General features: G+C 38.6%; 2 protein-coding genes across 2 annotated transcripts; both read left to right on the forward strand.

The window, feature by feature from the left end:
* Positions 1–59: 59 nt before the first annotated feature.
* Positions 60–3,304, forward strand: LOC132108122 (serine/arginine-rich splicing factor 1). Its single transcript, XM_059514681.1, has 5 exons — positions 60–270; positions 394–613; positions 1,342–1,532; positions 1,607–1,779; positions 2,683–3,304. The coding sequence occupies exons 2-5, from the start codon at positions 420–422 to the stop codon at positions 2,875–2,877; spliced, it is 753 nt and encodes a 250-aa protein (XP_059370664.1). The 5' UTR covers positions 60–270; positions 394–419; the 3' UTR covers positions 2,878–3,304.
* A 1,812-nt stretch (positions 3,305–5,116) lies between these two features.
* Positions 5,117–7,861, forward strand: dynll2a (dynein, light chain, LC8-type 2a). Its single transcript, XM_059514682.1, has 3 exons — positions 5,117–5,300; positions 6,850–6,986; positions 7,096–7,861. Exons 2-3 carry the CDS (start codon positions 6,855–6,857, stop codon positions 7,231–7,233), a joined length of 270 nt encoding a protein of 89 aa, XP_059370665.1. The 5' UTR covers positions 5,117–5,300; positions 6,850–6,854; the 3' UTR covers positions 7,234–7,861.
* The last annotated feature ends 6,637 nt before the right edge of the window (positions 7,862–14,498 follow it).

Here is a 14,498-nt window from a genome sequence, read left to right on the forward strand (position 1 = left end):
CATCGCTACAGTATATAACAAAGGTTTGGCATACCCTTTCGCTCTTTATCCATACTAATTACCCGTCTATATAAAATATTTGTATTGTTTCAGACGTCACTATCCGAACTATTTGGCGTCGCGGATGTAGCTACTGCTTTACCCGCCCCTCAGCCTGTTTCCCCAGATTCATCCGCGGTGGCTAAAGCGCGCTTGAAGAGGAAGCGGCCCGCGCTTCTCCAGAGGAAACACGTTCTCGTCGTGCGCGTGCAAGCGGCGCTTCAAACAATAGTAAGTCTCTTTGTTTTGTATCTGAGTTGTGTTGCGCTTGGTTTAACGTATTTCGCAAGTTAAACATGCAGTTGTTATATATCAGACGCCAAAGATGTATTTAATGCGGTCTCTGCTCATCAGGAAGGTGAAGGTATATCCGTGCAGAGATGTCTGGTAGCAGTGTGGTCCGCGGCCCTGCTGGAAACAACGACTGCCGCATCTATGTGGGGAATCTGCCCCCTGATATCCGCACTAAAGATGTCGAAGATGTGTTTTATAAGTACGGAGCCATTCGAGACATCGATCTGAAAAACCGACGAGGCGGACCTCCATTCGCCTTTGTCGAGTTTGAAGACCCAAGGTGAGTAACATTACAACTGAGCCTTTAGCTTAAAGGCTAACGTTAATCTGTTTGTTTCAACTCTACAGGTTTCACTTCTTAAACTAAACTAATATTGTAACAAAAAAATCTGTTCTGTTTTTGCAATCTATATATATATATATATATATATATATATATATATATATATATATATATATAAGCAAGAGTGTGTTTATGTAAATGAGTTTTTTACTTTTGCTTTGTGCTAACATGCTAATCGGCTTAGCCAAGCTTCGTTTGTTTATATTAACTGATGTTTTTAGTCGATTAGTGCAGGCTGTGCAACTTAATGTGCAAAACTTAATGTGTAAACTTTCACTTAGGCTTTAAAGCCTGTCTTAGGCTCGGATATGGAAATTAGCTCTGTAACTAACGTTAGAGCAATGGCTTCTCGCGCCTTACTTCAGATCATAGTAACGTTAGTAAACATTTAAAGTGCATCTAAACATTTCAAAGTTGTTCTGAAACTTTAAACCAAAAGTCGTTCTTGTCTTAGGAAATCTAACAATTTATTATTTAAATGTTTAATACTGTAGTTTCAGTGAGTTTTTGTTGTAACTGATTGCTATTCGAGGCAATTTCCCATTGCTTTTAAGTGTTAAGTCCCTTAACTAGCTGGTTATTAGTAGTTATTTGTAGCCACACTGACTGGTTTTTCAAGCCAGATTGGTATTTATTTACATGCTTTCCTGCTCCGTTTCCTTTAGGGATGCAGAGGATGCTGTTTATGCCCGTGATGGGTATGACTATGATGGCTATCGTCTTCGAGTGGAGTTTCCCAGGAGTGGGAGAGGAGGTTTTGGCGGTGGAGGTGGAGGTGGTGGCGGTGGTGGTGGGGCTCCTAGGGGTAGATATGGACCCCCCTCCAGACGTTCAGAGAATAGAGTAATCGTATCAGGTACATTCGCATCACAGCATTACCTAATTTAAGAACCTTTTGAAGTTGTATTGATTTGTTGGGTTTGACTCCAGGGCTTCCACCGAGCGGGAGCTGGCAGGATCTGAAGGATCACATGCGTGAAGCAGGTGATGTATGTTACGCTGATGTTTTCCGAGATGGAACTGGTGTGGTGGAGTTTGTTCGCAAAGAAGACATGACCTACGCCGTTCGCAAACTGGATAACACAAAATTCCGGTCTCATGAGGTAGGTTTGAGATTTTAATCTGTATTTTTGGATATGCTTAGCATTGGAATATTCCTAAGGTAAGCAAATCCTAATGTAGTGCTAAGAGGTTCTATTTTTTTAAGTGAGTTTGTCTTGGGGAAAATATTTTGACATGACAATTTAGCCAATTAATTGGCATCAATAGCTGCATCTTAGAACTATGAGTTACTGGGAGAAATCAGTTTCTCTGCGGTCATATGTTAAGTAGGTATTCTTAATTGATTTCTTTTTAATGTTAACCTTATTGTAGAAATGCTGCCCAGATTTTTAACTTGTCTAATCGCCTCCTTTGTAAGAGAGGAGTAGCTATATACACGCGCATGTTCTACAAACCTTTACTTTGTGCTAATGAAAACATTTTAGTGCAGAAAAGTAAGTAAGATGTATACGTTGTACATGGCAGCTAAAAGGTAAACCAAAAAAAAAATCTCTCTCCCTGTCTTGTACTTGCATGACAATTTTATTTTTTGTAAATTACTAGGCATACTTGGGGATACTCCACCCCAAAATGAAAATGTTGTCATTAATCAGATCAATAAAACTATCTCTTACGGATTTGGAACAACATGGGAGGTCAGTGATTAATGACTACATTTTCATTTTGGGGTGGAGTAACCCTTTAAGTCACTTAATTTTGTAACTGTTCAACATTGGGTCTTTGTTTTCGAGTAGTTACCGGCTAATTAATTGTATTGCCAGAATCCAGCATTGGCTAACCCTTCCTTTTGAATACCAAAGCTAAACCTTGTCAAAATGTAGTCAGGTTGAATAATATAAAATACTGGTGTACAGCCAAAGAGCAATGTTTCGTTGCAGGAAGTCTGGTAAGTATAGTGACAATGTTGGCTACACTTGCTCAATGGAAAGTTCTGTCTCTGCCAGGGAGAAACCGCTTACATCCGTGTGAAGGTGGACGGTCCCCGCAGTCCGAGCTATGGAAGATCAAGGTCAAGGAGCCGCAGTCGCAGCAGGAGTCGCAGCCGCAGCAACAACCGTAGCCGAAGCTACTCACCGCGCCGCAGTCGAGGATCCCCGCAGTACTCCCCGCGCCATAGCCGTTCCCGCTCTCGCTCCTAAACATGCCATCTCGAAGCCCTTGAACCATTTGTTTTTAGTCTTTACACAAACCCCATGTTTTAATTCCACCTTTCTTTTCACGAGACAATGATCATCTTATGAATGTCTTTCTTTTTTTTTTTTTTTTTTTCTCCCTGCATTGGTTATTTTTAAATGCATTTTAAACCACCTTTTTATTTTTTTCCCCTTTTTTTTTTTTAATACAAAGTGGAAGTCTCTTTCATAGACCAAACAAAGGGTTATGTAATGGCTCCCAATATTTTTGTAAATGCCATGTATGAAAGTTATTCATGGGATTGTGGGTTTCTCAATTGTTTTATGCTGTCTTCCTCTATACGTGATTCAGAACTGATGCTTTGTAATAAAGGATTGCTAAATGTAATCTGTTGCCTAAAAGGGTAAATTTGAACTCTAGAACAAACCTCTATTGCATCAAAAGAGAAAAAAAAGATACTTTTTGGCCTTAGGGCATGATTTGAGTAACTGAACCAATTTTAGATCACTTTCAAATTAGGTGTTCTCTTTAGTTACACTGGTCAAACGTCCAAAGAGGTTGTTAGTTTTGATAGTCGGTCTTGGCCTTAATGCTGTATGCATGCGTCAAAGAAGGCAGGTTTGAGTGGATTTGATTCTAACTCTTTGCCTCCTTTGTTTTGATTTTGCTGGTATCTTAAGGTTTGGATTGGAGGAGAGGCTCAGTGGATGCCGGATCACTGGGAACAGTACATAATGAAGATAGGATAGGGAATGCTGGATACATGGAACAGGATCAATTGCTCCCAGGATCATAGGATTTTTAAGGCCGCAATTCAAAAGTACTTCCCTACCCCCTTTAAGTATACATCAGTGGAAAATGTAGACATTTTGGCCCTTTTTTTTTTTTTTTTTACATTGGCGGAGCAGATGCTGGAGCAGTCTTTGGGGATGGAATCGACAGGAACAGTATGGTAAACTGAAAGTGCATTTGGGATGGGGAGGGGTTTACTCAGTAATTTTTAGATTTACACTGTCCCACTGTTGGACGGTAGATGCTTTGACATTGCTAGCATTTTTCTTTTCAGTGAACAGTTTTTGCCTAAATAAAGGTTTCAATGGTACAAAAGAAGTGTGTTCGTTTTTTTTTATTTTAGAATAGTTGAATATTGTGAAATTATGATTTTATGGACAGTTCTAAAATTTACAATTGTTTACACTGTCACACATCACATACAACTTGCACAACAAAATTGTGTTGTACATAAGAAACTAAGTTCTGCAGCTATTTTTGTATTTAAGGTACACCTTTTATCAGTTGCATTACTGGGAATCGAATATGTTGCTTTTTTAGCATCATGCTCCGCTGTGAGAGCTACAGGACTACTGCTATTAAAAATAAGTTGGCTGTCCCTTTGTATGCCACCCAAAAGGTGAATTCTTCATTAATGTGCTTAGCAGCATTGTTTAGTAACTGAAAGACGTCTTCTGTTTAGGTTAATTATATTAGGAAGAATTGGTTAGGGAAAAGAAGTTTACTGCAGTAAATAAGTCGGTTCTTTATAGTAAATGAAAAATACTACGCTACAATTCGGTGTAAGATTCCCGAATCTTATAAGAGTGACTCGTTTGAGCCGGTTCTTTTTGTGAATGAACTTGAATCATTTACTTGACTACGCTACAGTATTTAGTCAAGTCCATTGAAATCAACTGTTGTGATAAACTGGTTGCACGATAACCTGTTAAGATACAAATTTCATTGTAATGAGTGCTAATTTATAAACAACAGCAGTTTTGAGTATTCATTTTTGGAAAGCATTTATGCCTCCTTTAAAATTATGTAAGTGCACCTTTTGCACAATTGTAATTGAATATATGCCTGCATTCTAATTCTGTTGAAATCTGAAATTATCTCATCATTTGATAGCAGACTGTTAAATCCAATAAATGTAATTTTCCACAAATTTCTATAAAATTATAAGAAAATCGTTTTTTTAGCCAGGATCAGTACATTTCTAGTTGCATTACACTGCGTGGGACCGACCATGAAAGGAACAGATTAATACACTTACAATAAGTGTCCTTCACTAATTGTGAAGTGTTTTTATTGTGAAGGTCCACCGAGCTATTATTCTCTGGCCCACACAGTCCTGCGGCTTATACCCAAACAAGCACATTTCCCTCCGCTCTCCGGGTAAAGATGCATTGTGGGATGAAATAAGATGCTGGCAGAGGGGCGCAGGGAGCGGCTGGGCGGCAGCCAATGGCGAGCGCTGTGTAGGACGCGTTGTGGAGAGCCAGGGATTTTAGCGCGGGCAGCCGAGCACCAGTCGGCGTTTGATGTGATCCTTATGTTCCTCTCATAGCGTTAAAGGGACATCCGAAACGACGAAAGCTCGTACGGAGGCTGTTTTCACTCGCAAATTTCTCTTGCCAGATATTGCTGACAGGTGAGTTGAATGGTTTGTCATCTCGGGTGATCCACAAGAATGATCTTGCATGCGTTTTGAGCCTGATGCTTTCGTTTTAGATATATAAATGGCGGTTGTTTTTTATTTATTTATTTATTTATTTATTTTTATCGATTCGGTAAAGAAAGCGTGTATTTGACTTTGAAATACAGACGCTACAGCGAAACGCCGCGTGCACCTGAGTTTCATTGATTTGCGGGAACATCAAACGCGCAAGCTGTGAATGGAGGTGTGACGTAGCATTCCTCCAACCTGACCTCTCAATGACTTGATGGATGAATCCAGACCTGAATCAATGCATCAGTGGACTGCCACCATATAATCGAGTTCAACTGCTAAATCAACGTGGTGTGAAGAGCTGATATCAGCTGTGTATGATCTATTAGTTAGTGGTTTTCTATACTAGTTTGCCTTTGGGCCATATGAATCGCAGTATTAATATTGCTGGTTAACTAGTTTAAAGTACTGAATGTACATAAATGTAATTTGAGCTCAATTTGACTTAGTTTTCTTGTCTCTGGATTAATATAATGAAAATATGGACTTCATTGGCTAATTTACCTGAATTAAAGTACATTTACACCTGGGTTTAATTAAAAAAAAAATATATTTTTTAAATGTGATTTTCTTAGGCATAGCTTTAGTAGTATGCGCATATGGCCTTTTTTTGAGTACCTGTATATGGCAGTGCTGTCAAGGGTTTTGCATTTGCTCCGCAAACAAATGTATGTTGTGCAATGGCCATTGACCCCCAATATTGGTGTTGCTTGTTAACTAGTTAGAAGTACATTTTGTTTAGTTGCTAGTTGATTAAAGTACTTTTATACTGGATTAAACAACAAAAAAATTGAAATTCAAGCACAGTTTGACTTTGTTTTATGGGCCCAGCATTAATATGGCCTTTATTGCCTAGTGGTAAATGATAGTGCTGTCTATGAACATGCATTTGGGCCATATGTATCCCAGTATCTAGTTATTAAAAGTACTTCTATACTGGATTGAAGCACTATTTGATTAGGTTCTCAGAGTCTATATGCAGATATGGTCTTTATTGATTAGTCCAAATGCACAGAGAGCACATTTGCAACTACAGAAGTCAACATTTGAAGTGGATCAAAAAAGTTCAAAGTTGTCCTAAGACGAGAATACTTAGGTTTTAGGACCACTTCAAATGTTAACTGGTATATATCTATCCCAGTATTGCTTCTTAAAATACTTTTATAATGGATTTCTCTCCAAAAAGTGTCATTTGAGAACCGTTTGAGTTGGTTTTCTGGGTCCAGCATTAATAGTATGCAAATACGGCCTTTATTGACTAGCTTCAAATGCTAGTGCTGGACTGAAAGACCTGCTTGGTTCTCATGATAGTATCTAGTGTCATTTGAATTACCTTAACAAATCAGATCCTCTCTGTTGATGGTATTCTGTCAGGAATTCGCCTGGCATTGTCAGGGAAGAAGCACCCATGAATTGCCCCACTGTTTGACTCCCAGTGGAGACTGATCTTTGTTCGTTTCTACATTTTCAGGAACTATGACCGACAGGAAGGCTGTGATCAAGAACGCTGACATGTCTGAAGACATGCAGCAGGATGCAGTGGACTGTGCCACGCAGGCCATGGAGAAATACAACATCGAGAAGGACATAGCCGCATACATCAAAAAGGTGAGTCGCGCCAAGATTTGAGCCGTACTGTTATTTTAGCCTCCTAACTTGTGTTTTTGTCACGCTTGCATTTTCTCCCGTGCTTCAACCACGTTGTCTCGTGTTACAGGAGTTCGATAAGAAATACAATCCTACATGGCATTGCATTGTGGGAAGGAACTTCGGCAGCTACGTGACCCATGAGACGAAACACTTCATCTACTTCTACTTGGGCCAGGTGGCCATTCTCCTCTTCAAGTCTGGCTGAGTCCAGGCCAAACCAGACCGTAGAATGTATCTCCAATGAAGACTGTGACGCACTGGTGGCTGATGTCATCTACGAATACTAAACAAGACCATACCATGATTATGCTGTCTGTGCACAACTGCATGGATCATGTCCCATACCACTTGTGTACATGTTGCAGTTAAATTGCTTTTCATTAGAGGCCCAAGTTTTTGTTCCTGGTCCTTGCAGGATTTTCCTAGCACATATGTTGTAAAAATTTAAAAACGGGGTCGGGGGGAAATATATACGTATAAAGTCAGAAAATGTGAAGCATTGGTCAGCACTATAAATTTCTGCTGTAAATGGATATATTTTTGGTGACTTAGTGCTGTAATACATTGAATGCCATGCACTGGATGTCATTTTTGGGGTGAAGAATAGAAGCACATTTGTTGGTACAGTTTGATTTAAAGCATTCTGTTGTTCTAGAACGAGTGTTTGTGTCTGAATACCTCTGCAGTAAATGTATATTTTCTTTTCTTTTGATGCTTGAGAGGGATTGCGTTTGAGAGAACCCGTATTGACTATTTGAAATGTCTGTCTGACTATACAACGGATTAGATGTAATTTAAGTGCACATCTAATAAAGTTCAAAAGCAAAAACGCATATGTAACTGAAGTTACAACATCCTGACTCCATCAAGCTAGGCGTCTAATATAATCTGCGAAACCGGTTTCTGAATGTATAGTTTGCACATAGCATATGCCCACTCAGGTACCGCCCGTGACAAAAGCGGCCTGTCAGATTCATTAAAATGTGTTACTGGAAGATTTTGTGTTCGTTCATTCCGCATATTTCTCCTGTGGGCCTGGTTTGATGTTCTGCCAGGGCCTGCAAGCCGCCATTAACAGCGTGTAGTGTGCTACTTCAGCGCCTAAACACTAGAGGGCTGCCTCTCATCGCGCGACGCCTCTGGCCTACCGTCTCTGGGATAGAAACCCTGGTTTACAAGGGCGAGATATTTTAACTCACCTGCTGTGGTATAAAAACTTATGAGTGAGTTTAACTTTTAAGGACATGCTAATGAGATCTTAAGTCTTAAACGCATGGCTCTGACGATTTCACATTTGGTTTAATAAACCAAATTTTGGGAACATGTTAAACTTTGAAAAGATTGCCAGTAGAAACTAAACGCTGTCTTAATGATCAAAAACTTGTTTAAAATTCTAAAAGCTTTTAAGATAGATCGCATCTTCAAGCTGGTTTAACGGTATGTTGTATTTAACTGTAATTCAATGTTTGTTTCCCAGATTGTTTGCCAGGACAGGTTTTCTTTATGTAAATGAAACGTTCCCCTAATGTTCCCAGAGTGTTCTTATTTGGTTCCCTCAAAATAACCAAGTGGGAACGTTTGGGATGTCTAATCAGACGATGCATTTTGAAATGTTTGTTTTAAATTGGTAATATTACATTATGTTGTTGGCTTTGTCAACACAACTAACTTAATGGCATCTTTATTTTCATAAATGTATTCGTATGGATCACAAGACATTCCTTTATCGCAAACAACAAGGCAAAGCTAAATTATTTTTATTGCTTGATAGCCACCTTCTTTTGAAATACAAAAGTGAGTAATTTTCTTTGAATGTGCAAGACTTATTTTTTTATTAGCCATAAAAACAACAAAGTGCAGTAAACACAAAAACTATTATGGTACAAGCAGTGACTTCATGATTATATATATATGGGCTGCACCCACTCTTATGGTTAAAATAAGAGGATATCATGTTTCATTGATGCTTAACTTGTCATGTTGGTAGGCTAACATGGCTGGTAGGTATTTTGGTATTTTTGCACTGGTCTTGAGCAGATTTGGTGTGACACCTTTAACCAGCTGAAGATCAAGTTTCTTTTACAACCCTTCATATGTGATAAGATGTCCTGGAGCGTGGCTCTTTGTTTGTCTCTACATTGTGATTTTATGGCTGTGGCAGTGTTGCAAGTTTATTCCTATGGGTAAAGTGCTTTGGAAGGGCATGTGTTTGGTCCCAGGTTGTTTTATTTGTTAGGGCATATATATATATATATATATATATATATATATATATATATATAAATATATATATATATTTGGCAAATATAATTTAAAAGCAAAAAGGCATACTGCAATATGATGATGGATTTGGTTTTATCCTATATGGATTTTTCCCACTGAAGGGGTGAAAGTTCTGCCCCATGCCGGAAAAGTCCCATTTTGTAATATCCAGAATTGAAAACCACAGAAGAAGTGAAGGGGTTGGAAGATGTCTCTTTTAATTAAACTCCCCATGGTCCTTATCAAGATCACATAGTTTTCATGGTGATGTCAAGAAGAACCTGTGATATTTGTGGGCTGGAAATGATAAGACGAACAGGATTTCCCCCGGAAAGTTAATGATTTCCTCACTTCTTTTAATAAAAGGGACTAATTATGCTGTTTGAGGTAGAAGAGAAAGTGAAAAAGATCGTCATAAAGACAGAATTATTATCACATAGTTTGTCTTTCTTTATTTTTAATATCAGGGATGAAAACAGTTTTTCAGCTGCTTATTATTTTTGTGAAAACATGCATTTTGAAATATATATATTTTTTAAATGTAAAATAGAAAGTTCAAAAGAACAGCTTTTATTTATTTATGTATTTATTTATTTTATTATAAGACACATTCATGAACTCCTTAAGATACTCTTTTCATTTTGGATCATTTATCCCTGTTCTTTGTCCTTGCACTAGGGACATTTAGACGATTAGCTTCTTAACGTCATGCCCAATCTAGCTTTGTGCCCCCAAGAGCAGTTTGTTCTAATAGCTTTGCTCTAAATTGAGTGGCAGCTATGGGGCCTAACAAAGCAATGCAGGAAATGTCTGAGGCAGTCAGGCTGAACACTTAAACACCGGACCTGTAAACAGAGCAGAGATCCTCTTATACCCATAATGCAACATATTATGTTTTGTAATGTTATGTTATTTGGTCCCATTTTGTGGTTCATGTGGAGAGGAGAAGTTCATTTCAAGAGATTTTTTTCTCTCATTTTCACTCCACATATCAAAGTAATAAGACTCATTTATGATAAACAGGAAATTCTTATGAGCAGCAATTTAAGTTTTACCACCACAGAAATAAATGACATTTGAAAATATATAAAAAAAAGAAGCTTAACATTCTAAATATCACCAAAAATGTGTTTATTTTTGATCAAATAAATGCAGTCTTGGTGAGTATAACGGACATCAATGGACATCATTCTACAGACCCCAATCCTTTGAAGAAATGACGTTTATTGAGATCTTTTTGACCAACAGTGTCAGTGAGACAGAAACAGGGTAAAGGTGAAGCACACAGTCTTTTATGAGGCCGCAACACTCTTGATGGAAAGTTGTTGTCCTCTTGAGCTTTATTCCACGCTCAACCAGGAAGGAATACTTACTTCCTCAATCTCCTAGACTATCCTGATAGCCTTACTTAATGCCTTCACCCATACATTTTCATCAGTCTTGAAGATCCTCTTTTGCTGTTTTAACATTAGTTTCCCATAGTGCATTTCTCTCAATTCCCAGTCTTTCATCATTCTCCGTGCCTCTTTCTCCACCGCCGGCCGGCTCTTTATGGTTCTACGTCTTGTAATCCTGCCCCTTTATTGCTTTCTCAGTGAGCTGCTGTCAAGGATAAGGCAGTTAGCTTATCACATGATTTATAGAATCTACAAGTGACACAGTCCTTGCGGTGCCGCACTGATCCTCTTTGATTTCGGCAAAACATCTTTCTCTAGACTGCTTTCCAGAAAGACATATTATAGTCCCGGGGTCAGTGGTTCTTTTAGCAAATACATCACATAGCTACTGTGCATCAGTGCCTGACTTTTAATGTCATTCAGAAAGCCCTGGGAGGTATGAAAGCCCCCAATGAAAATGTCCCACTCCCTGAGTTTGTATGTGCCAGGAGGAATAGAGGGAGAGGTCAGATTGGTGCTAAGCTTGATCCCTCTCACCTTATCTCAGGTAATATCCCTGCTCTCAAGGCATGTGATGTTGAGCAATGGGGTTGTAAAGCGGTGCAACGATTTATGAGTGTTCCTGAGAAACTTGGGCTTCGTTCCACGCTCATTGAGCGTTTGGCCGCAGGGCCGCCTTCTCTTTTCGTCCCCAGACTTTGTGAAGTCATTCGCTCATGTTTGCACTGCACCGATGTGGAGACGGATGAATTGGTTAAGGTTTAATCCAAAAAGAACATTGTAGTGAATCAAACTTGATTAATGTGAGGGATCTTGATTTATTTTTCTAGTATTTTTGAGAAATAATAGTGTTACTTAATATATAAAAATATCTAAAATATTTTTTAGAAGTGATATACATTTAATCCATCAATTGGCTTTTAAACTACACTATATAACAATATAAATACAAAAATGTGTTGTTGTTGCTTTTTTACTGTTTTTAACTGCACAGTGTCATGTAAACGACCATTCAGCAACCAGAAAGACTCACAGTCATATGTATTAGATTCACTAAAATGAGTGGTTCGCAGTTATTAGTTTATATAATTGTTTTAACTATACTGTCTGTATGGTTTTGATTCACTAAAATGAACCGACTCATAAGAATCATTTGTTTGAAATCGGGCTGATCTTGTACTTGTTGCACTAGCCTACATAATTTTTTTTTTGAACTTTATGATTCATTCGAAGATTGGACTCGTAATAGTCATTGTTCTGTAAATGTGACTGTGCCTGTCACATTTTGTCTGTAATTCACTAAAAGATCCGTCTGATTGCACTTGTTGCTTTCGTTTATGATTCACTGAATGATCTGGTTCGTAAGAGTCATTCATTTGGGAATCTGACTGCTGATTTGTCTTTATATTTATGAGTCACTGAAAGATTGGGCTCATAATAGTCTTTCATTCAGGAAAAAATGAAATGCATGTGACGTACATTGTACAATTATTTGCCAATTGGACTGCGCTTATTGCACTTTGTCTATAAGATTCACTAAAAGATCTGACTCAGAAGAGTCATTCATTTGGCAATCGGACTGCACTTATTGCGCTATGATTCACTAAAGGATCTGACTCAGAAGAGTCATTCATTTGGCGTGCTGTTTGTTTATGATTTACTGAAAGATTGGGCTCATTAGCGTAATTTGTTCATGAAGCATCTGTAATCACATCACTGAACTCATATTAACTGTTGTAGACCATCTCAGCAGGGGGTTTGGGAAGCAGTGCAGTATCAGTCTGGGAGGTGAACAAGTCAATGGCTCTCAAATTCATTCCCTCGTTCTTAAACACAGAAATCATCCAAGCATTTCCACAACTTCATTCCTGAATGAAGTGAACGATATGATGGCATGCAGTCGGGGCACCCAGGAGGGCAGTTTTTGAGCCCCCATGGGCTGTAGACAGTGTGAGTGAGTGAGGGGCAGGAGGTTGAGTATATGCGCTGGTACTGTGTTGAAATGCAGATGGGCTGAGACTCAGAGCCAGGGGTCGAGAGGGGGGCCGAGGTGGAAAGGTCAATCCGATGCGCCTCTCCATGCTTGGAGAGGGACCGTTTTTCCATGAGGATGACTCCAGTGGTCGGGGTTAATGTACTGGCTGAGGAAAGGAGATGTGCAGATGAATTCATTAGCTGAAGAGCAGAGGACCGTGGAGACGGAGAGCCGGAGGGACAAAAGGCAGAGTCCACTCTTAAAAGGGGAGGCCGGTTTGGGCCACCAGCACCATAGTGACAACGAGACTGTCCAAATATTCTCACTTTGATAAGATCCGATCGATTCTTTCTCACTTTAGATGCTGTCGTGCAAACACCCATCTGTTTTAGGCACTTTTGGGGTTTTTACGTGACAGCACATTAAGCGTAAAATGGTAAATGAATCCATGTGTGATGATGGCGAGGGGAGCGAAGGTGTTTCGAGATGTCAGGACAGACGCCACGGTTGATTGAGTGTGAAGTTTTTCTCTTTACTCATGAAATAATGGATAACTTTTGGGTTTAACATTAGGTGGCATTTTGCCAGGTATTTGCACAAGATTGAGATCTCAGGGGGGCATCGAAAGAACATGCCAAACAGATACACTAAACATCTTGACTCCGGTAATGCAACCTGGTTCTGTTGTCTGATATTAGATGTGTGTGTGTGTGTGTGTGTGTGTGTTTGGACAAATAATATAAATAGGTGATTCCCTAGTCCCTCCAAATACATAGACAAAATTTAGAAATGTTGCTCGACTCTCCAGATTCCTCTAAAGATTCAGGAAAGAGATTCATCTCAAATATGGTATCTCAATGTCAGCTTGTGCTTTTTGCTGAATTCTCCAAGAATTTCTGCTTTCCATATAAATTTTACACACTCTAAACACAAATGGTGCTAAACAGCACTAAAAGTCATTTATTGGCTCATTATCATATGGAACCAATTTAAGTGCTACTGTATATAGCACCTATCATTAAAAGAACAGCTCACTCCAAAAAAAAAAAAATGTTTTCATCATTTCCTCACCCTCAAACCTGCTCAACATAAAAAAGAAAGGGTGAGGAGATGATGACAAAATGTAGATTTTTGGGTGAGCTATTGATTTAAAGGTAGCTTTGTCAAATGGTAAGTGGGGACCCATTCCCCTCCTTAGATTTTAGAAATGTTACTCCACTCTCAAATGTTTGCTATGAATGAGAATTAACTACAAAGACAAAAGGTCAGAAAGTCCAGTGTGGGGGCCCTGGAATATTTCCTTGGGGGCAATAGGTTTTGAGAACCATGTTATCTTCAGGAATTGTAAATGTATTTTAATGTAATTTTTTAATCCTTTCTCCAACTAAACTAAGAGACTAAGAGAGAGTTCTAGATCCTGTAAAGAACTATACAGGGGCTTAATGGATTCTTACAGTGGTGCTATATAGCAACTTAACCAACTCAAAGAACCGCTGGAGAACCACTTTTTTGTGTGTATAGATTTATAGTTTTACTGTACAACAATTGTACTTTTACTATGAACAATTAGTAATTAGTATTTTTTGTGTCCTCAAATTGAGTCTCATTTGTGTCAATTTTTAAGTTTTGAGGATAAACATCTGGGAGTAAAGTTGATACATACGTTGATGTGTCCTAAACAAGGTACTTTTTCATATTTTCTGATGCCATAAACATTGTATATATGGTGATCCACTTGATGGCAACATTTGCCTTTCTTTTTTAATATTAGTATTAGTATTACAAGTAAATTTGTAAGTATACAAACATTTATATTATAAAAAACAAAAAAAACAT

The sequence above is a fragment of the Carassius carassius genome, chromosome 28 (genome assembly GCF_963082965.1).
Source record: "Carassius carassius chromosome 28, fCarCar2.1, whole genome shotgun sequence".
Taxonomy (NCBI): Eukaryota; Metazoa; Chordata; class Actinopteri; order Cypriniformes; family Cyprinidae; genus Carassius; species Carassius carassius.